The 22,676-nt window shown below is 46.6% G+C and overlaps 1 protein-coding gene across 1 annotated transcript in view; it reads right to left on the bottom strand.

Moving 5' to 3' along the window:
* The window catches only part of TRPC7 (transient receptor potential cation channel subfamily C member 7), a 118,772-nt gene that overhangs the window by 14,636 nt on the left and 81,460 nt on the right, over positions 1 to 22,676 (bottom strand). Inside the window, exons 5-7 of the mRNA XM_090289459.1 lie at positions 19,410 to 19,643; positions 14,887 to 15,151; positions 986 to 1,181 (exon numbers count right to left, since the gene is read on the bottom strand). Of these exons, the coding sequence (XP_090145585.1) occupies positions 986 to 1,181; positions 14,887 to 15,151; positions 19,410 to 19,643 (695 nt within the window). The remainder of the gene's footprint in view (positions 1 to 985; positions 1,182 to 14,886; positions 15,152 to 19,409; positions 19,644 to 22,676) is intronic.

Genomic DNA, 22,676 nt, shown 5'->3' with positions numbered 1-22,676 from the left:
CCCTTTCAGAGGTGTTTTTCTTCTTCAAATGTTTATCCTATCAAACATGATTAGGTATCCCCTTTCTCCCTTTCTTACGCAAGACAGAGTGCACTACGTGTATACATTGTTCTTCAACTTGATTGTTTTTCACTTAACACTCTAACTTGAAGGTTTTTCCAAATCAGTGTATAGAGAACATCTTCACCCTTTTTAAAAACTGCACAGAATCCCACTGTTCAGCGCAGTATAATCCATTTAACCAGATTCCTATTAATGCTTATTTAGTTTAATTTCTTGCTGTTCCAAATAAAGCTTCAATCAATAGTTTATGGTTTGTGCTTTGTAGATTTTGATAAACGCTTCCTGGTATACTCTCTTGACTCCCTCAGCTGTTTGGCAGATTGTATGAGTCTTTGAAGGGCCTTCAAGCATCACCTCTGCAACTCTCCTCCCCCCCGTAGCAATTCACAGTCTCTGCTTTGCACCTTCTGCACCTGGTGGGACTTCTTTGTGTATGTGGACCCAGAGCACTGCAAGTGTTGATTGACATGTCTGTTTTTCTCACTGGACTGAGTTCTTCAAGGGCAGGGACTGTATCTTAGTCATTTCTGTATTGTCATGCCTACCACAAGCTTGGCGTACAGTAGGTACTTAATAAATACACGAGAGAGGCAGAAGGGAATGGGGGCTGAGAGATATAGTCATTTTGATTTGCTATGGGTCACCTGCTTGCTGTCCTGAGGGGACACATGTAAAAGAGGAAAGAGTCGTGACCCTGAGTCTTTGTGCCCACGTTAGGCCAGTTTATGTGTGGTGCCTGCTACACCACGTTGCAGGTTGCCAGGAAGCGCTCCTTGGAGCGATCCAGGAAGGATGCCTGTTGTTGGCTGTTCTGGGCTCACATTTAATAATCCATGGGCTTATCAAGTCATTACCTTTATTGCTGAAAACAGCAGTGTAAATTACACCAAGGGAGAGAGGATTTTCAGTTAACTGGTCTTACCTCGATTTCCTGATACGAGTTGTTGATCATGGCTATTAGCATATTGAGCAGCACTACCACCATGGTGACGTTATAAACGCCGTAGAGAACGTAGCCGATGTTCTCGATGAATTTGTGGTCGTATTTCAGCACCACCGAGATGACTTCAGACAAGCCAAAGATGGACCAAAATAAGGTTTTAAAACTTTCTTCAACCCTGCAAGGAAACAGCAGTTATTTCAGGCAGTTTCCATCAGCTGACACTTTCACACGAAAGTTGCCATTACCCAGACTTGAGGGTTACCCCAAATGGGGCTGGGGCTGGCTGCTGGGGCTTGTATTCTGAACTAGTGAGACATTCAACTGCTAAGACGACTTGTAAAGAATATTATAAAGGGCAGGCTCTTTCTTTCCATTCAGTCCATCTATTGGGACTACTGGCTACGGTATCATTTTTATCTTGTAATTAATTAAACATTTAAAATTAAACCCCAGGGCAAATGTTTGTTCATATACATTATTGGGCTTCTCAGAAACACACTTTTCCCTCAGGAGTTGGAGTCTCCTCTCAGACGGCCCAGCCCCACGTGAAAGGGAAGAGGATGGTGCCACGATCGAGCTGGAGGCACTGGTGGCTGGGACTCGCTGGGCACTTGACACAGATCCACTCACATAAGCCTTAAGACCACCTCTGGGGTGGGCTCGCTCATTAGCTCCACTTGACAGATGGGGCCACTGACTCTCAGAGCCTCACGCACCCTTCCCAGGAGCACTCAGCTGGAAAGTGGGTGCAAATCCAGGCATGTCTGAGGTTTTCAGGAGTGTGCACTGGTAACCACTGCCCTTCCCCACCCTGGGTCCTGGGAAGTGAGGGCAGCCACCTGTGTCAAGTCCTCTAAACTGGGGTGGAATGATCAGGAATGAGAGTGGTGAGTTCAGTGTGTCCCTATTGGTCCAGTTTGCGAGGTCAGTACCCAGGCCTCACCCTGCAGCTCACCCAGGCAGGCACCGCATGTGCCTGGAGGGAAGCTCAGCGAACACCTGCCTTTTAGGACACTGCTCTTTGATGCTTTTCAGACTTCGGAGGCACCGGAATACACGGGTTTTAGAGAAAGATCCAAGCACCTTTCACACTATGTACTTTGTGGCTCCGGCCCTCGGCAGCCGTCCGTCTCGAGAGACGATGGTGTAGCTTCTTAAGAGTCTATCTGCACTGCTGAGAATGGTTGTGCAGTCCGACTCGGGAGTGACACGGTATCTGTCTCCTCCCGTGTTGAATCGACATCTTGCGATGACGCTGGAGTGTCCTCTCCAGTGAAGCTGAAGCTACAGAGCCTCGAGAGATGATGGTGTAGCTTCTTAAGAGTCTATCTGCACCGCCGAGAATGGCTGTGCAGTCCAACTCGGGAGTGACACGGTATCTGTCTCCTCCCGTGTTGAATCGACATCTTGCGATGACGCTGGAGTGTCCTCTCCAGTGAAGCTGAAGCTACAGAGCCTGGGCAGGGTGATATGGAGGGTCTGCTGTTGCCCATGCAGCAGACCCCCCCCTCTCTTTGCAGCTGAAGGATCCAAGGGAAAGACGGAGTCAATACAGCTTGGCTTCAGGTGCGCCGCAGGAGTTGCCGGTGTTGACTACAACGTCAAACCGCCTTAGGGACTCCGGCTCCGGATTTTCTGTCGGAGTTTACTCCCTTAGCCTTTCCCCTGAAGAGGTATGCCGCAAGGCAGCGGAGGTTTTTTGGAATCAGAGTTTCCTTCTCTGATGTGCCCTGACTGGAAGATCGAACCAGCGACATTTAGCTCGCAGGCCGACGCTCAATCCACTGAGCCAAACCAGCTCCGGCCCTATATCAGGTTTATGATGTAGAATCTAATCAGAAAGTTGGATTTGGGTTGGGTGGTTAGAACATGAGTGTGTATCTTATTGCATCTGAATGGCTAAGCAGTCCTGTTAGTTTGCATCCAGATTTCTGGTACCATTTATGAGAAAGCATATCTTTTTTTCTCTTTAACATTTCAGGTTTTCAACACTCACTCACAAATGGCCAGAATTAACTAGATCTCAAAAAAAAAAATCAGCATTTCTTAAGGTTTGGTATTTATTTGAGAAGATGTACAAAAATGCTAGTACTTGCCACGTTGGCTAAAAATTTCACTCAGACTCGCATGACTTTCCAGCTCTCCTGCACGTGAGTGTGTGTGGGCGTGTGTGTGTCTAGCCAGCTGTTTGGCCCCGTGCATCCCAGTATCTGAAAACTAAACATTGGAGTGGGTTTTTGTGGTCATTATTTGTTTTGATTTATTTTAAAACTATGAGTTTGGAATATTTAATTCACTTCAGTTTTCACAAGAAAGAACATTGGGGGTTTGGAAGTAACCACTGGATAACAAGCCATTAAATTTCGAGCTCCAGCTCCTGGTGCTATTTTGAGAAAGAGGGAAAACTATTTCCTTGTGCAAGAGGCAGCTTCCATTTGTGTAAAAAAGATGCCATTCCATGGGGAGCATGGTTCTCTGCAGCTGTGGTCCCTATTAAGAAGTTATCTTTTGATTATCACCCTAGTGGAAGGGGACAGTGGCAGGGAGAATCCAAAACTAAATCCCACACGGCAGGACGTGCTCTCTCTGACAGTCATCCCTTCCTGGTGGGGTCAGGTGGAAACTGGAGGACATACTGCCCGAAGGAGGGGCTGACCTACAGGCATTGGTCCAGGACTACGCACCTGGCACTAACGGCCTAAGAAATGAATAATACATGCAACTGAAAGACATTTAACTGAAATTCATCTTCCCTTTCTTACCTTGGATACCCCACAAACCTTTGGCTGACACAGTGAAGCAAGCAAGTATGGAACACATCCAGGGAAAACCGTCTGAATTTTGATTAGGGAAATTGGCATTGATTCAGCATGCTTTTTTTTTTTCTTCTCATTTGCTTCTTGCTATGATTTTTGCCACTAAGCTCTGATTTATCCCTGGTGCCTTCACGTAGGCATTCTGCGTCAGTAATCTGAAGGAGGCAGAGCTAGCCCATTAAGCAGTATGTGTTCCAGTAGAAGGATGTTTACAGGTCCCTAAACGTATGCCTGTGTCCCTCCTCTTCCATGCCCACCACCCCTCCCCTCCTGAGGCGTGGAATGATGAGCTGTTCAGTTTGTTGTCTGGCTTCCAGTTAATCTTCACACTTCTTTCATTTCTGTTCTGTAGCTTGAGGATACCTGTGGGCTTGAATTTGGCGATGGCCTCCAGGAGAATCGAATCCTATGAGGCCCAGGCACACTGGGATTGCTGGAGTGAGAAGGATTCCCTCTGAGCAATAACCAGCCACATCCTGGGCAGGTCAGATGTGTTTTTCACAATCTCTTTTACTTTTTAGGGGTTGTCTATAGCCTTTGCTTCCTCTTATTATGGGGCAAAATGAGTTGCAGTAAGAAAGACCTTTAAAAAAAATGAGTTTGTTGGTTTGAATCAGCCAATACAGCTAGATTCACCATTGGGGTGTCTTCCGTTTGTGCCCACACCTCCTTACATGAACATCCAGTGGACTAATGGAATAACTAATGTTGTTGTTGCTTCTCAGAGGGAACCTTATTGGCTGAATTATACCCAATTGGCTGGGCTAAATGGTGAGCAATTAAATATTTTATCCATAGCTTAAACCATATAACTGAGTAAATTCTGAACAGAATTGAAAAGTTCAGTGTTTAAAAATTACATGAACAAAATAAAACATTGGTACATATATAATCTTGGACTGGGAGACATTTTCAGAAACTACAAATGGAAAGAATTGCCCACATCAAACTTGCATACATCAAAACCATAAGTAAAAATATAAGGTGAAAAGATTAAGAGAGGAAAGAGTTTGTACTTGCAACACATATGACTATGGATCATGTCTTTCTTACCTGAAGGGTTATTATAAAGCAATATGAAAATTACAGCCATCCTAGTAGAAAGAAAAAGGGGAAAACATCCATGGAAACTTGATGTTTCTTATGACAAGAGCTCCAATAATTAACTTGATATGCCAGTCTCATGGTATCTTCTGGCTTAATATGGAACAGGAAACCAGTGAAAACCTCTCCTCACTGCCCTGAGAGGGAAAATACTTGTGCTACCTTGACCTTGGAAACCTATCTACTACGTTCTCAGAGAGAAGGCTGGTCTTGGATGGAAGGCAAGAGTGCATTACTAATCACAAGAGTTTGGGCACTGGAGTTAACCTCAATGTCTTGTGAGGCTGCGATCCTCTCTGAGTCATATACTAATCATTGCCTGTAGTCTTCAGGAGCTATGGGACTCAGAGCATGGGGCAGAAGACCAGTCACTGCGGAGGTCTCGGGCTGTCTTTCAAGAAAAAAATATCTTGCACTTGGCTTCCTTGATATTTGCCATGAAGCCACTTGTCTCACAAAAGGATCCCACTGTCAATTTACTGGTCTCAAGGCTAAGTTTGAGGTTCTTTACTGAAACGAAAGGCAGCCACCGGTTCTGCATTGTTTTCCCATTTACTCTGGCTACGGACAAAGTTTGCCAGGTCCCTTCAATTGTGTCAGTCAGTGGAATTTTCACAGAGATAGCTGCAGGAGTAAGAACAGCAAGGGTGCATGCCTGGGTTCAAATCTCAGGTCCAGCCTGTATTGGATCTGTGAGCTTGGGCGTGTTGCAGAACATGTTTGAGTCTCAGTTTACTCATTTATAAAATGGGACAATGGTGTATTATTATTAAGTTGCTCTGAAGGTTAATGTGCAACCCATTTAAAGTATGTAGTAAGAGCTTAGTAAATGGTAGCTATTATTTTTATTCATTTGTTTATTTGCCAGATAGTCACCAACCTCCCACATGGGCTAGGCACTGTCCAGGTGAGGAGGATACTCTGTCCTTGTGGGGGTCCCAGTCTAAAGCAAGCCCAGTAGGATGAGCGAACACTATAAGGACTAGGCAGGGATGCTCCATTTGCCTTGCCTTACCTGGGAACTCATACAACCCCATCAGCACCTCAGGTGCTTCCACACAGGGCTGAGTGGAGATAATAACTCAGCTGCCTATTGACTTTTCTGAACAAGCCCCATCTTCCTTCCTGTCTGCAAAGATCATCACCAACCTTTGATTTCATGCAAATCCTCTTTCTGCTTTCTTTAGCCATTGCTGTCTTTCAATATTTGACATGCAGTCAAAAGGCCACCCTAGCCTAAGAAGTACTTCTACTGAATAAAAGGGGAAAAGTGCCTGTGAGTGATGGTGAATAGACTGTGATTCACCCTTCTCTTACCAGGTGGGGTGTGTGTGGGGGAAGGTTGGGGCTGATTTGTCAAGCAGGAGGCAGGGCCATGGTAATCAGTTCTCTACCAGGTCTGTCTCGCCTGCATAATGGGACTTTAATGACAGGCTGCTTGGAGAGGCAGTTGTGTATAGAGCTCAGAGAACAAACTGATCAACAAGGTGAGGGTTTGGAGTGCTGGTTAGGAAAATTGCTGCTGCCTCAGAGTGCCATGATGCCATTCCCTCTGTGTCATGGCACCCTGCCCCCACAATGGTTCGGTTCAGTTACCTACCCAAATGTGCACATGGGGTAAAATTAAGCAGGAGGACCTGCTCCTAAGTGACTGTTTCTCTTTGTACAGAGTTCTTATTTCTTTCCTAACTCTCAGTACTTAATCTGTAATGATCTTATGTGTCTGTTTGTTTATTAAAAAAATTTGGGGACCCCTTTTCCTTCATCACATTCATGGAGGAATGTGACCTCCAGGAGGCAGGGTCTGTGACTTGCTCAATGCTCTGCCATCAGCACCCAGAACAGCGCCCAGCTCCTAGGAGGGACTCAGTACACAGTTTCTTTTGTCAATGAATGATTGAATTCTGGGAAACTGAGGCACGGAGGGGTTTGGTCTTAGCCAGCTTGCTTCCTGAGAACTGTCTCTTCTGATCTTTAGAGCTGATCCTGGACAATCCAGTTTCTCATCACTGTTGCTTGAGGAATGACAGTTTAAACTTTATTTTCATCCTAAAACTGAATGTTAGTGAGTAAAAAGATAGTGTTTTTTTTCCCTTTAGGCTGGCTCTGGTCGGTCTGAGTTCAAGACGGAGGACTTGGGGGGAGTGCCGCAAACACGCTGTGAAGACGTCATCCGAAAGAGTGCAGGTACAGGGTATCGTCAAGCCCTTTCCTGCAAAACGTGGTGGGCTCTCAGCCTGTTCCAGAAGCTCTGAGGTACCAGGCCTTTCAAATTCATGTCATAGGTACACATTATAGGATAGTAGGATGCCTGCGGCAACAGGCATAACCGTTCTTCTAAAGTAGCCCAGAAAAGGCCTGAGTTTTCATCACGTGTTGGAGTTAGGCTAAGGTAAGAGCTTACATCAGGCCATCTCCAGCTGCTCAGCCCCTCTGAGCCCAGCCTGGGCCCCACCCCTGCCCACTGCTGCCTCCTCCACCAAGTCTTAGCCCTTCTGTGCTGCTTTCTCCACAGGAAAATGGGCATCACAAACTCTCGTTGCCCCCAAGTGCTTATGCCTTACTTGAATGGAGAAGATGGAAGGCGAGGCTATAACTTCCCAAATCTAATACAGTGTGACAACGCTTCTGTATCGGAGGGGCCCGTATTTCAGCGCTGACCCCGGGTCCTTGGAAAGCGTGTCCTCTGTAAAGCCCAGGAGGCTGACTCCAGGCCATGCTCCCACTGCAGACACGTACAGCCTGCTCCACACAAGGAACATGCAGGAGGCCCTGTCCCGTGATGCCACACGGTGACCTCTCCCTGGCTTCTCTTAATTGACTCTTGGTTATGGTGAGTCTTATGCGGGCAGACGATGTCATCTAGCCTGGCTGCCCAAGCAGGACCCCTCTGCAGACAAATCCTTCTTGGGGGTGGGCTCCTTGCTGTCAGGAGGCCCCTCTGACTCGGTGCTTCCTTCAGGAAGTCTGGGCCTGTATGGCTCACCTGCCTGTCTCCCCCTTTCCCTTCCTTGTGCCAGGGCATCTCAGGCTCTTGTTTTTTGTTTGCAAAGCACAATGCATCACTTTTAGTTGAAGAGCCCAGTTTCCCCCTTCAGTAAGGCTCTGCTTGGCCCTTGGTGCTGAGCAGGGGGCCCTCCTTCTAAAGGCCCTGTGATTCCTCCGGCTCCTTAGGACATGGACTCCCCCCCCCACCTCACCCCCCACCCAGCTTCTGGGAGTGGATTGGAGTGTTCTGCTGGGTCTGGGTCTGGGTCCTGGAGAAGGCCAAAGCCCCTGTCCCCTTCCTGAGTCATGGGGACCGTGCCTTCTCCCCATCATACCCTCCTCAGCTTCCTCCCCAAATCCTCCTCCTTCTCACACTTCCCACGTTCAGGCCGTCACCACATCCCAGGCACTCTAACTGCCCCAGCGCCCCCTCTCCATCTCCTGTTCTGCATCCCCACCACAACTCCCTGAGTCCCAGCTTGCAGCCTCTCACTCAGCCTCCTTTGGAGCTGCCTTTCTTTCAGGTTCATTTCTTTTTGAACATGTTCTCAACTGGTAACATGCCCTCATTCCTGTGACTAACATCTGTCTTCCCAATCACTCTGCAAGTTCCATGACGGGACGAGCCAGGACTGTTCTTGCTCACCAAAAATCGCCAGCACCAAGCTCTGGCCAAGCCAGGGCTTCCCCTCCCCTGCCCTCTAGCCCACTTGCCACAGCACTGCCTCTGAAGGCAGATCTGATCACAGGTCCTCCTTTCCAAAAACCCTTAGCGGAGATGCTCACACCCTGTCAGGATTTACAAAGAACTCCACAGTCTGGCTCCTGCTGGATTAGCTGGTCTGACCTTCTGCCATTTTCCTGTCCTCTAGCCATTTTCCTCTCTTTTTACAAAAGTTAATTCTTAAATGTAAACAAGTTCCAAGATAACAGTTCATTCTAGCTCTAGGCGGCAACAGATGTTATGACAGGGAATGCAGATGTTTAGACAGGAATGGAATTAAGGATCATTGTTGCTTCAGGCACAAGGAACAGCTCACTTTTTGGCAGAGTTCTTAATTCCACTTGTGGCCAGAGGGGCTTTCCCTGTGGCTCCTCAAATTCCTTCTCTTTTTGTTCCTGCTCCAGTGCCTCACTTCATCTCTCTCCTTGTCTTGTTCTTGGGCTGCTTCTGGGGCCTCTCCTTGCCACCTTTGTGGCCAGACATGGCACTTGCTTTTTCACAAACCCTGCCACTGGAAGCAGCTGTTTGTTATTTTTTAAAGAAAATTTTGTGGTTTTATTGTATCACGAGGCATTGAAACATCTGAACATGTCACTATCTGGGTGTTAAGGCAGCTGCTTTCTCCTTCACTTAAAAGAAAATGCCCTCCTTTTTGATACCTTGCAGAAGCTGGAATGCTCTCCTCATCATCCTTGAAGACCCGTTTAGGGTCACCCCCTCCATGAAGCCTTCCTGACCCTGCCAGACAGACTTCAGTGCATCCTCCTGGCTGTGCTGCCCTTGACGATGATCACATGGTGTAATAGCTGATGCTTGCTTTGTTCCTTTTCTGATTCCCCTTCTTGTTTATGAGTTTCTCTGGGATGGGAAGGTTGTTTTATTAGCCTCTGTGACCACAGAGCCCAACACAGAACTTGGCATGGAGTAGCTCTTCCATGTTTGCCAAATGAAGGGACACACTTTGGAAGAGAAAGATGCTTTACCCAGGGGCCAGTCACGGGCTGCGTAGAGCTGAGATGTGTTGAACCATCAGGCTCTCGGTGATAATCAAAAATCTGAACTTAGTCTGCTGTTTTTTAGAATAGCCACAGGACAGTGACCCAACACTCAGCTTCCACCTCAGAGCATGGGCCCTGGTGTGGGAAGTGGGGGACCCACTCTGGGAAATTTCAAGTCAAAAGGGTGGAGGATGATAGGCTTGGAGTCATGCAGATCTGGGTTCAGGTCTTCTTGGTGCTGTGATCTCGGACAAGTCCAGCATCTCTCCGAGCCTTGGTTCCTGGTAGTCATATCTGTGCCATTCCATTGTTGTGTGGATCAAGTGAGACAGCAGGTCACATGTTTGTCACAAGTCGTTCAACAGCAGGATGGTGCTGTGGTCCTAGGGTGGGGTGGGGTGGGGTGGGCAGAGTCTCCCTCGGCCCCTTCAGGTTCATTGGAGCTGGCCTCCGAGCTCGCCGAGCTGAGTCAGTGCCTTCTGCCCATGGAGGGCATATGAATCTGTCTAGAGAATGTGGAAATTTTCCATAACTGTCCTAGGAAACAGAAGCTTCTAATTTTGCCTACCACTGCTGAATTTCCTTCCATTAAAATGATTCCTGGGGAGACAGAATAACCTTAGGAGAGGTATTATTTTTGATTAGAAAAGTCTCAAGCTAGCTGTGCTGTGACTGCCTCCACAGCAGCCTGTAGAAAAGATTGGCTGTCATCTCCAATGGGCATGAAGTGGGGCAGGTCAGGTTCCCCCAACGGGAAGACCAGGAGCCCATCATGCCCCCCCCCAACCCCCACATTCTCAGTCACCTCTGTGCACCTGTTCTGCTGTGGTCACCAATTGGATGGAGTTAGGGAAGGTCACCTTTTCCTGTGCATATTTCACTTGTGAGCTAAGGGGTTGCTGTGTCTCTTTTTCTAACACTGTCATAGAGTGCTGGGACCCCAAGATTTTCATATTGTCTTTAAACAGAAGAAAAGTCTTTGCTTTATGGAATATGTGCGTTTCAGCAAAGTTGACTACAAAACAGACCAAAAAGCAAATCCTATTAGCTGATTTCCACGATAAAATCAAAGCTATGGTTCCATTTAGAACACAATTCCTAATGAATGTGAGAGCTTTTCTTAAAGCCTTTTTGAAAGAAAGAGCATTCTCAAGCCATTTTCGCTCCACTTCCTCACCCGTGGCCTTAGAATACCTTGATTTTGTCCTCCAAGAGCATAAAACGTGTCTGAACGCCGTCTCTTCCTTCCTGCTGGTCATTTGCAGTTTCTGAGAGAAGTGGCTTGGGGATAATGAGCTGCCAGCAGGGGTGCTGTCAGACCCAGGCAGCCTGCGCAGCAGACAATGACCCGCACACCCGTCCCCGCTCCTCCCCAGTGAAAAATGACCCAGGCCTTTGAGAGCACCCTTGGTTCTGAAGTGACAGGAGGCTGAAAAGTTGGGAACTGCTCATAGGCTCTGACTCCAGAGCTCGCTCTCCACTGGGTCTAGCTCCCTAGTCTGATGGCACAGGGCCTAGAAGTCCACCAATAAGACATTCACCTTTTTAAGGCCCAGAGCCCAGACTGGCCTCCGTCTCCCCAGCTGAGTCATGATGAGGTTGGATCAGGTTAGCACTTCTCACTGCGTGGTCCTGAGACCACCTGGATCAGGACGCCGCAGTGACTTGTTTATGCAGACTTCTAGGCCATATGAGGAACTACAGTAATCAGACTCACGAAGGGGTGGAGCCTGGGAAGTCCCAAGTTTAGCCGTCTCCCCAGATGATTCTGGTGTGGTGTGAGAACCACCGATCTCAATTAAGACTGTTCATTCTGTGTGTTTATTCATACCTGGGTAGATGTGGTCAATCTGTCTGTTTTCTTCTGACCCCCTCACTGAAGTCTGCCGGATGAGGGGATGGGAATTGGGTGTGGGGAAGGAGGCATGTGATTCCAGAGCTGGAGCACCAGGATGTCCCTACCTTTCCCATTTGGGATAGTGCTGTGCTGGGCAGGGTTTGGGTGGGACTGGCTTTGTGAGTTGGCCTGGCACTGTCCCCCTAGGGTGAACAGGGCTGCTATGAGACAGCTCTGTGTTAGTTCCTGACACGTGAATTTCAAAGTGGACTCCCGAACAGTCTGTAGGAACCCAAGCCGTCCTTGAACATGGCAGGGCTGGGGCTGGGAGAGGTTGTTCAGGGATGGGGAAAGATACAGCACTGTGCTCCACGCCAAGTTTCCTTTCTGTGGCACTGAGTCTTCAGACTCTACAGAACTGTCTTTCCCTACAAGCTCAAAAAGACCCCCCCCATGGGTGGGCCAAAGGGAAGATCCCAAGCTGGGCAGGGCGGCCTGGGCGTGGCCTCTATGAAGCAGACATTCAGCTGAGAGGAGCCATTGGTCTTTATTATCAGCCGGTTGGCACTCAGAATAGCTCTGTGTCCCCTAAAGCACGAGACTCATTTATCCCAATGTGGCTTTTTGTTTATCAAAGCAGGTCTCTGGGGGCCGACATGCTCCAGAGAGCAGTCAAAAGGTAAGAGGTGACATTTACAAAAATCCATTCTCTCCACTTCACTGCTCTATTTACTGTTTTCTTGTTCAATCACATCCTATTTACAGCTGCACATCCCGTTTTAGGAGCTGTCATGGCGATAAGTACCTTGTCTGTTCTTTACTGCACTTGCTGCCCCACCTTCCTTTCCCTTCCTGACCCTGGAGGGCCTGGGTCCTCTTGGGCTGGGTCCTTCATGTCCAGGAGTCTCCATTTGTTTCCCAGCACATGGGATAAGCCAGTTGCTTTGTCCCCTTCTCCTTCTTTCACTTCCTGCTACAGATTAGCTGTGCTGCATCTAACTGAGAATTGTGGCCAGGTCAGTCATGCTCTGAAGTCATGACCTTTCCCATTTTCCTGGGTGTCAGGGCACTGACCTTCTGCGGGCCCATGGGCGGGCGGTACGGGAGGACTGCACAGAACACCCAGGGCAGTAGAAATGGGACAGAAGTCCATACAGTCAGATTCCCAACCGATTGCTTACCCTACTGCCTTGAATCTGGCTTTGTTTCTCCTGTTCATTCCCTCATTCTTGTTTGCAAAACATTTAGTGAACAATACTGTGTGCAAGCATCATGCTAGGCTGGAAACAGGGGAGGAACATCAGGACCTCGCCACCAAGGGTAAGAGCCTGTGTTTATTGACTGTCATCTTGACTGTTCTTCAAGAACAATGCATCCTGTACTTAGTGGATACATTTACCTTTGCCTTTAGCTGGTCTAGAGCAAATGTGCTTTTGGGTGATTTCATTCCTTCGACAGTTAATCACTGGGCTTTGGAGTCCAGCTGATTCACTCATGTATTGGCCTGATCTGGTGGACAGTTTGTAAGCTAGACCCCTGTCCAGCAGCTTACCCTCCCCTCTCCCTCATTCACCATCTCCATGAGAATGAAACCTAGTCTGTCTGAGCTGTGGGGTGCATGAGCAGGGGGCTGAGCCAGACGTCTTCACGTACGTTTCTTAGCACTGGGCCGGGCACCTGCTCTGTGTGAACATACACTACCTCTTTGCCTCAGCACCAGGGCCCCACCCCTTCAGGTAGTTCCACTTGGGTGGGGCACAGGGTTCATTGCACTTGGTCTGGTTCTTAGAGATAAATATCTTTCCTTGATGGGTGGTTTCTCCAGAAGAAGAGTAAAGTGAGGCCCTGCTGCAAGGTGGGAACTGCTCAAGGAGCTGGCATGGCCGAGGCTCAGCCATTTTACTGGCTAGAAAACAAAGTCCAGGCCACTCAGGGGTTCCTGGGGACAAGTGTCAGGAAGTACTTAATCCTCTTGGTCCTAGCTGTGTGCCTGTGGCTGGAGACCTGACTGTTCTTCCTTTGAGATTTTGGGCAGGAGCTGGATAAAGGCAGGGGGAGTTCTGGGATCAGGTAGCCTGGGGTGGGACCTGCATGGGGACACATCTGTGCTTCAGGCAAGTTACATAATGGCCTCATCGTTGTGAAGGTGTTTATGAGCAAGGTGGAAAGTCCTACCTATATTTTGTCTGTGAGGACACAGAGGCTGGATAAACACAGTGACTTACTTGGTCATTAGTAGGGTCATCCTTTGCAGGAATGAAATTCGGGCCTGCCAGATTCCTTTGCTAGACCACTGCTCAGTGTTCCGGATGGCCCTCCAGGAGACCGCCTGGCATCCCCCGCAGAGAGGAGGAGCCCTGGGGCTCTGGGGACACAGACTCAGTGAGATCTGACACTTGCTCTGTGTGGGAGGCTGTGCCACTGTCCTGTTCTGTCTGCAGCAACTACTTCTGGACCCAGATGTCAGTTGCCTGATAGTGCTTACCTAGCCTCATGCTTGTACCGCATGTCTCTTGCTTCCCTTGTCTGGGTCTCCCTGCTGCTGCTGAGCCACGTGATGCTGCAGGACTGGCCCAGTGCCCACACACAGGTGCTGCTTGCCAAGTCGGGCACGGAGAGCTGCAGACCTGTGCCTGTTAGCAGACCTACCTCCCCTGCTGTGTGGATTCGGCTTCCCCAGGGGCTTCCTTGGAAGTGAGGTGACTTCATGTCCTGGGGGGTGAGCTTGACTCATGACAGAGAGCAGATGGGAAAGATCTGGCCGATAAATTCTTGATTTCTCACCTAGTGGGCTATTCTGAGATGTGGTGTTTCCATTAGTCTTCCCAGAGGAGTCTGTCACGGCCAAGGTTACGTTGTAGAAGATGGCAGCCAGGTCAGCGTTCCCGCCTCCCACGCCACATGTTCCTTTTTCTGTAGCCCTACTTCATTTGGGCTGAAATTCCCCTACTCAGTTAATGTGTGGGCATGCAAGCTTTGCCCAGAACTTTGTGTTCTAGGGGACACAGGGTAAGCCAACAGTAACAGTAGTGATAATAGTTCCTTCCATTGATTGGGAGTTTAGTGTGTGGCAGCTGTATCAACTCGTTGCATCTTCACACTAACTATCCCTTTTAAGCAGGTATTGTACTATATTTTCTTTATTATCCTTATTTTAAAGATGAGAAAATTAAGGAACATACATGCTAATGGCCACACAGTATGTAAGTGGCAGTGAGGATGGAATCCAGCTCTTCTGTTCTTCCAACTCCAGAACCTGAGCTCTAAACTACCCTTGAATAAAGTTGCCTTTAACCTTTAGAACTACCAAGGAAACCTGAGTCTCTGCAAAAAGCCACCTGTAAGAGAGTTGCAGAGACTCCTGGGAAGCCCACAGAGATGCCCCCACTCCAGGGGAGCCCAGGGATACTCACGTTGTAAACGCTGGGTTGTACTTTGCACCTCGGTAGTAGGAGTACAGATTGAACATCCCAATCATGAAGGCTACAAATACCATGATGAAAATGACCATGAACTTGAAGATATCTTTCACGGTTCTCCCCAGGGAGATCTGCAAGGGTCCAAAGCTCTCGTTGGCTGGCAGGATGTACGCAATTCGAGAGAAGCTCAGCACAACAGCTATTGCATACAGTCCTTCTGATATGATCTGAGGGTCTGAAGGCCACCACTTGTCCCTGGCTAAAAGAAAACAATCTGGGTTACTCACTGGGGACAGGATGCGTATGCTCTAGAAGAGAAACCAGTTATTCATCTTTAGAGGTCTCTAACCTCACCACATGCCATTTCTACCCTTGTCTTTAAATTAATCCCAGTATGCTGAAAGGGCCAGCCTCCCTCTTGGCATGCTCTGGACCATCTTCTCGGAACATCCTTCCCTCGCTTCAAGGTCTGCTTCATTCCCAGTCATTCTTAAAGGCTCTGCTCCGCTGTCACCAGTTTTAGGAAGTCTTCTGTGACCCACCGTGGGCTGGAGCAGCCTCCCTGTGCTCTCTGTGCCCTCTGTGCTCCCGCCGTGTTGTGCACACTTTGTCCTGGACTCACTGTGCTGCTTACTGTAGTGTTGGAGCCCCACCAGCAGGGGCGGCTCCAGTTGCGAGCAGGTGGAGGGGAGGAGCACAGACTTTGGGTCAGACAGACCTGAGATTGAGAGTGGCCTTTCTATACACTGGTGGTATGATTCTGAGCAAGTCAATTAACTTTCTGAGCCTCATTTTTCCCCCCTTGTAAATTGGGAAATATCAACCTGGCAGAGCTGTGGAGAGGATGACATGAAATCCTATATGTAAAGTGCTTAGCTGGAAAACAAATTCCAGGCCCCTCAAGGGATCCAGGGGACAACGTTCTAGCATACAGCAGGTGCTGATAGATGTTTGTTAAGTGACTGAATGAAATCCTAACCACAATTTAGCCACAAATCAGAGCACATGAGCTCACACAGGGGCCAGGAATCTGAAGGGTCTTGCCTGAGGAAATGCTCCTGGGTTTTGTTCCTCAGTGTCAGGCAGAGTTGCTCCCGGATTGAATTAGGGCCCCAAGAGTGGTGACCCATCATCCAAGTTTGCTGTGACAGCCTTGTTCTAGGTGGCAAGAGTCCCAGGACCGGTCCTGGCTGGGGAGATGCTGCTTGTGGTCACTGGCAAGGGGCTGAACTGCCCTGGTGTATTCCTGCAGCACAGCAAACCTGCAAGGAGCTCCTGTGGCAGCTCTAGTGGTGCAAGGGGCAGTACTTCTCTAGGGAGCTGCCTGTTCTGTGTGAAGACACACAGTGATTCTCAAATGTGGGCAGCCCCTTCCTCTTGGGGACATGTTGGGGGTGTCTGTGATTCTTGTGATGGCTGGGTAGGAGTATCATTGCAATGCTAATATCTCTCAACACTCCGGATAGACCTGCACCGTGAAAATTGCCCTGCAGAAAAAGCCAGGAGTGTCCCTGTTGAGAAATGCTAAGTGAAACTTAAACATCGAGAAACACCAAGAAACCTCACTTAGCTCTTACACTGCATTAGCTGTAATTTTCACAACAGCCCTGCAGAGTAGATATTATTATTGCCATTTTAAAGATTGGAGTTGGGGTATGGAGTCCTTTCCAGAGCCAAGAAATGCAGAGAACAAGGATATCATATCGCAATTCTTGGTGCCCCAGGGAAGATGGAAGAGGAAGAATTTTGTTCCTTATTTTCAAAGCTAGACTCTGTTAAACAATTATAATAATAAAGAGCAGTAAGAAACCTTTAACAAGGGAAACCAGGCCTCTATTTGCCACAGAGTTTCATATAGTGCATTCTAAATTACATTTGGAAATATAATAAAATTTAGATTCTATGTTCTCATCGAGGTCATAACTCAGAAGTCTACAAAAGACAAAGGAGGAGACTAAATTATGTCTTTCCAATATATCTGTCACCCTCTATGGATAAATAACATTTGGAGAACATGAAATAGGACTTAGCTTCTTCAGTCAGCAAAAGGAATTCTTTTTTTCTACCCCCTGTAATTTACCATCTTAAACCTCAGCTGAAACAATAAAAGGCACTCCTATAATCTGCTCAGATGGCCAAAAAGTTCATTTCGTTTTTTCTATACAATGGCTCTAGTAACGTTTAGTTGTCTTCAACTTCATTTGAAACAGTTATATTAGATTGTATTGTGACAGCTGTCATATCTGTGTGTATTTAAAAAAATCAACATTGGTGAATTTTTATGCGGCCATCTTAATATTGAGGATGGAAAAAATATACAGCATTTCGGTGTATTATGCTTTATTATTTCAAGGACGGTAAAAACACAACTGAAATGCAAAAGAAGATTTGGGCTGTATTTGAAGAAGGTGCTGTGGCTGATTGAATGTTTCAAAAGTGGATTGTGAAGTTTCCTGGTACTATTGACATTTTGGCCAAATAATTCTTTGCTGTAGGGCTGTCTTATGCATTGGAATATGTTAGCAGCACCTCTGGCCTCTACCCACTAGAAGCCAATAGCAGGAGATAGCTGAAATACTCAAAATACCAAGTCAATAAAGTTACTGGTGAAAATGAAAAAGGAGTCTTTTATTTTATGGAAAAAACTAAACAGACTTTTTGGCCAACCCAATATTGAGAGATTTAGCAGCTGTTGGACCCTGGTGACCAAGTCAGGACTTTTTAGCGAAAAATATTCTCCTTGCACTGACTTGTAAGAGTAGTGATGGGTGTAAAAGCAAACAGCACTGTGATAACTCAGACAGAAGGATTTTCTTCTTGGAGAAATATTTGTCCTAACATTCTGAAAATCTGCTTGCTTGGTGCTGTAGCGGTTGAAGGGACCGCTGGCTGGATGACCACAAGAGGGCGCTCTTCCTCCACAACTGGAGCACAAGTGGCCACTGAGAGATCAAAAGGATTTCTAAGAGCGAGGAGGAAACCGTAAAAGCAAGGGCAACACTGTGCAATGCTTTGGGTTGGTTTAAACTTTAATATGACCAATAAAAGGAATAGAACGCCCAAGTGGGCAACACTGAAGCCTGAATCATGGCATTAAGAAAAGTATCCAATGCAGTATCAAGATTATCCTATCATCCTTGATGAACCCTGAACAGCACAGAGGGGAAAATACCCAGGACCATTTTTCTTTTAAAAAGTCCGGGTTTGCACACCAATAAATGAAGAGTGGATGAGCTGTAATATTACCAGACTCTCCATTTCTCAGTGGGGATTTCCCTACCACATATAAAGGTCATGTAATCTGCATAACACAATCTACATTGAATATGGACAGTAACTCAGCTTTTGCATTAAGTGACCAACCCTCTGCAGATCATCGCCAAACCTGATCATGAAGATTCTGAGGTCACAGGAGTCATGTGGCTTTATCTAACAGGGGCAGTTGACGTTCAAACCCTTCATGATGTAGCAGCTGCCATTAGTGAGTGCCTATTAAATGTCCAGTTAATTTACTGGTAACAACAAATATCTACTGTTTCTTCTCCCCACTCCTCTTTCTGTTAGTACAGAAAGTACAGTATTTGAGCAAGAAAATGACCAGGAGGTAGCATTTAATGTAACTACTTAGTATTTAATATTTTTAGAATATAATGTAAAATTCTTCATATGCCCTATCTTATTTAATCCTCAAGACAAACTTTCTGACCTATGTATTATCCTAGGTTTACATATAAGAAAATGGAGGTTCAAAGAGTTAAATAAACAAAGATTTCATAGGAAGCTACAGAAGTAGGGTTTGCATTCAGGTCTAAGGCCAAAGCCTGGGGACACAACCACTGTGCTTCTGCATGGTTTTCAATTCATGTTGGGCCAGGATCCCTCGCAACCTAAGGCTGTCCTGTACTTATGAAACATGGAGAGCCCTTCCTTGAAACCTTGTTTTTTCATGTGTAAAATAGGGACCAAAAAGACCCTTTTTCAGGGCCATTGCAAAGATTGCAGTTTATGGTGTGTAATGTCTGTACAGTTCATAGCACTTGGACCTTGAAAAATGGGCACTATAACTCATTATTATAATAAAATTTTAATCTAGTACCTCACACTGTATGCCTTGTGGTTTGAAAGAATTAAGGCATCTCCTAAGACAGTATCTTGCCACAAGAAAATAACGTTTAAACTGAGAAACCGGGACTTTGCACAAAACACAGGGATCCAACATAGAAGAAAATGGTCCCGGATCCGCGTCAGAAGTAAGACTTTCATTAAAAAAACAAAAATAAAAACAAAAAGAATCCCACAGAAACGCTCCAGGAGCCTCTCCCAAACAGACCCATTCTTTCTAACAAAAAATGATTGGTTCGTCATGGCCACGAATTCAGCTTGCTGTAGTGCAGCGACTAGGACTTTGTCTTGGGGCGGAGGGTTACTGCTGCGGTTGCAGTTCACTGACCACCTGCGCTAAGATCCGGGCCGTGCCCGGAAGTGCTGTGTGCCCGCGGAGGAGTACGTCGACTCACCGTAGGTGAAATACGCCACTTCCGGCGGGAGGGAGACGTTGTGTAGCGTGTCGTCCTGCACGTGCTGGTCCACGTACAATTGGGCTTCGCTGGCCTTGAGGAAGGCCATGAACCTCGCGGTGAAGGAGGCCACGAAGATGGACAGCATCCCGAAATCCAGAAGGTTCCACAGGTGGAGCATGTACTCCCGCGGCCCCTCCTCCCAGATTTCCTTGCATTCGGACCAGATCATGCCTGTGGGAGGGTGAGAAGGCAAGGCTTGTTTTTCAGTTTCCTTGGCAGCTGTGACTGCGGAGGTTGGGGGTCGCAGGGAGAGAACTGGGGTACAGGTGTAAATAAAAAGTCTTGGGCTATGTGAAGGTTGGTAGCTACTAGCAAACAGAAACGTATCTTGAAAGGCAGATTGAGATTCCGCGACTCCTGACGGTACGTTTCACCTGTGCCTGTCCTTACGGCTCTCTATACTGTACGTCTCCGGAAGTGAGAGGAGACTTCTCATCCACTAGTAGGTTCTTGGAGGCAATAAGAGATAAATGGTGGCTGACTTTTATACGGTTTAGGAGTCGGAGGTCATAAGGAAGCGTCCATTTCTGGAGTAAATGTAAGGGAACTGAGGTGCAGGTAGGCTTTCTGAAGGCCTCACTTGGGGCCTAGAAGCCACTTCTTCCTCTTTATTTTTATAACTGTTGTGTTTTGAGTTACTGGGTTTTTTTTTTTTTCATAACTTTTTAATATCTTTTTATAATTAATTTAATTTTAAAGGCGTGTTCTCATTATTATGTATTAAACTATGGAAACAAAATGTTCCTAGTTCCCCCACCCTACGTCTAAGACAGCCTTGTGAGGTAGCCTTGACTAACATTCTTGAGTGTGTGTCCTTCCACACCCGCACTGTCCAGTGTGGTTCCCAATAATCGCTGTGGGTACCGAACCCTGGAAGTGTGGCCTGCTGGATTGAGAGCTGCTGCGTGAGTGTAAAATACACAGCAGATTTCAAAGACTGGGTACAAAAACCGTTAAATATCTTAATTTTTTATATCAATCACATGTTGTAATACTAATAACTTAGGTATACTGGGTTAAATAAAATATTTGTTAATTTTACCCATAGGTTTTTATAATATAGTTACTAGAAAACTTAAATATGTGGCTTATAGTGTGCTTTGCATTATGTTTTTATTGAATAATGTTATCTTTATCTTCACTGATTCATAAAAAATAATTGGTTTAGTTTATTTAAAGTTAACTGTTACATAACTTTTTGAGCACTTCATATTTGCCAGGCACTGTTTGATGTATATGTACATACTGACTTCCTTCAATATTTGCAATAGTCTTAAGAACTACATTCTGTTATTATCTCAGTTTTATAGCAGATGTTTCATTAGGCACAGAGAGTAATAACATGCCCAGCTAGGAGGCTCACTTAGGAGGTTACTGGGGTAAAATAATCACTAACTGGTTGGTTAGTGAAACAATTCTAGCTCACTGACCACACATTCCCGAAATGTTACCACTGTGCCAGGCACGATGGGCGGCCTGCCTTCCCTGGTGCCTGCTGTCTCTCCCACTGCTCCTCCTCAGTATCCTTTGTTATTCCTCATCCTCCTCCCAGCACTTAAGGGCTGCTTCTTTCCAGGGTTTCGGCCGTTCTCATGATTCCCTCTGTCCTGGTGTAAGTCCCTCCACCCCGCAGCTTAGTCCTTCTTTTCCTTGTGACTGACCACAGGTGAATGTCTTCTTCCAGACCTCAGACCCAAGCACACTGGCAGATGACCACATTATAGCACAGTGGCCTTTGAGGACGCAGCTGCCTAAAGAGCCTGGAGTTAAGGATGCTACTCGGAGCAGACAGATGGTCATGGGGGCCGAGGCCTGGCTGACTTGGTCACAAGCCCATGTCTGGTCGAATTTGAGGGAGGAGCTGATGATTTCCACTCCTCTGGGACTCTACCCACGGACTTTTTTAAATCAGAATTTTTCATTTTCTGGTGAAAATGGTCCATCATATACAAGGATTTGAAAATAAATTTTTTTTTTTTTTTTTTTTTTTTTTTTTGAGAAGAAAAGTAATTTAAGAGCAGCTGTTGAAAGAAGTTGTGGCTTTGTTTGATGAAATAGATTCTAAGGTCTGTGTGTCTGTATGAAATTGGAATCTTCACAGCAGGAAATATCCCAAAACATTGTAAGTCTGTTTATAAGACAACCCCACCCCCCACCATTGCCTTTCCATCACACTTAACAAAGCCATACTTCTCAAGTTTACCCTTTCAAAATTTGTGTTGTAATTCAGTGAAGTAATACTTTCCTTAACACTGAGATTTGCTTTCACCTGTGCCTGTCTAAATAAATATTTTAAAAATATTAGAAAAACCATTTCAGGCTGGAAAAACTGTTGGTTGCCTTCCTCTACCCCCAAATTAAAATTCCTAATGTCTTAGTGGAACTGCTTTTAACTGGGCACAGACTATCACTTAAGGCTGTCATGGCTTTAATTCAGAAAGTCCTGCGTTCAAGTTCTAGCTTGGCCACATGGTATGTGACCTTGGATAAGTCCCTCGATTCCCTTGGAGCTTTGTGGTTATTTAAAGCGTTAAAAGCTCTATGAGTCAGAAATGCACACTATTTGCAGGAAACTCATTTGACCAATATGGAGCTCCTCATTGGGCATTGCAAATCACTTCCTCCATGCTCAAATGCCCACATCAGTCTTCCTAGGTTTGCATATTAACTCACTCAGACTAATTTAAATTATTTCAAGGCCATGAGTAAAAGTAGCAGGGGCCCAAGGGTTTGAGCAGCAGGAATGCTTAATGAAAAAAGAAATGTGTGAAATTGAGTACTTTAGGGAAATTAGGCCCTGTGCTCCCAAGGTGCTGAGGGTAGTTCAGCATTTTACAAAGCCTTATGGTCTCTTGCCTCCAAGCATGTCAGTCAGAGGCATGTCAGGGGGCTCTGGGCGTAAGGAAGCTTGCTGGTTGCTGGAGCCTCCTTCAGGCAAAATTCCCTTCATGCAGGGAAGCCTGGAGCCCAGAGAGGAAGCTCACTGATAATTAATGAGGGTGCCTGGCAGGCGAACAGACTGGGAAATGCTGGGAAGCCTTGGGGGCAGTGAGTAACTTCCTTTGGGCAGGTTTGGCGCAAAGGCCAGCAGGCTGCTGAGATGGAGCTTCACACTTCAAAAGGTGATTCACTCCCATCCCTGCCTCACATGCTGTTAAGAAGAAATCCACCTTCAAAATTCTGGAGGGGGGTGAGACTGAAATA

The sequence above is a fragment of the Furipterus horrens genome, unplaced genomic scaffold, assembly GCF_987537825.1.
Source record: "Furipterus horrens unplaced genomic scaffold, mFurHor1.1.pri manual_scaffold_10, whole genome shotgun sequence".
Taxonomy (NCBI): domain Eukaryota; kingdom Metazoa; phylum Chordata; class Mammalia; order Chiroptera; family Furipteridae; genus Furipterus; species Furipterus horrens.
Note: the sequence above shows the minus strand (reverse complement) of the source record. Positions and strands in the feature narration are given on the sequence as shown.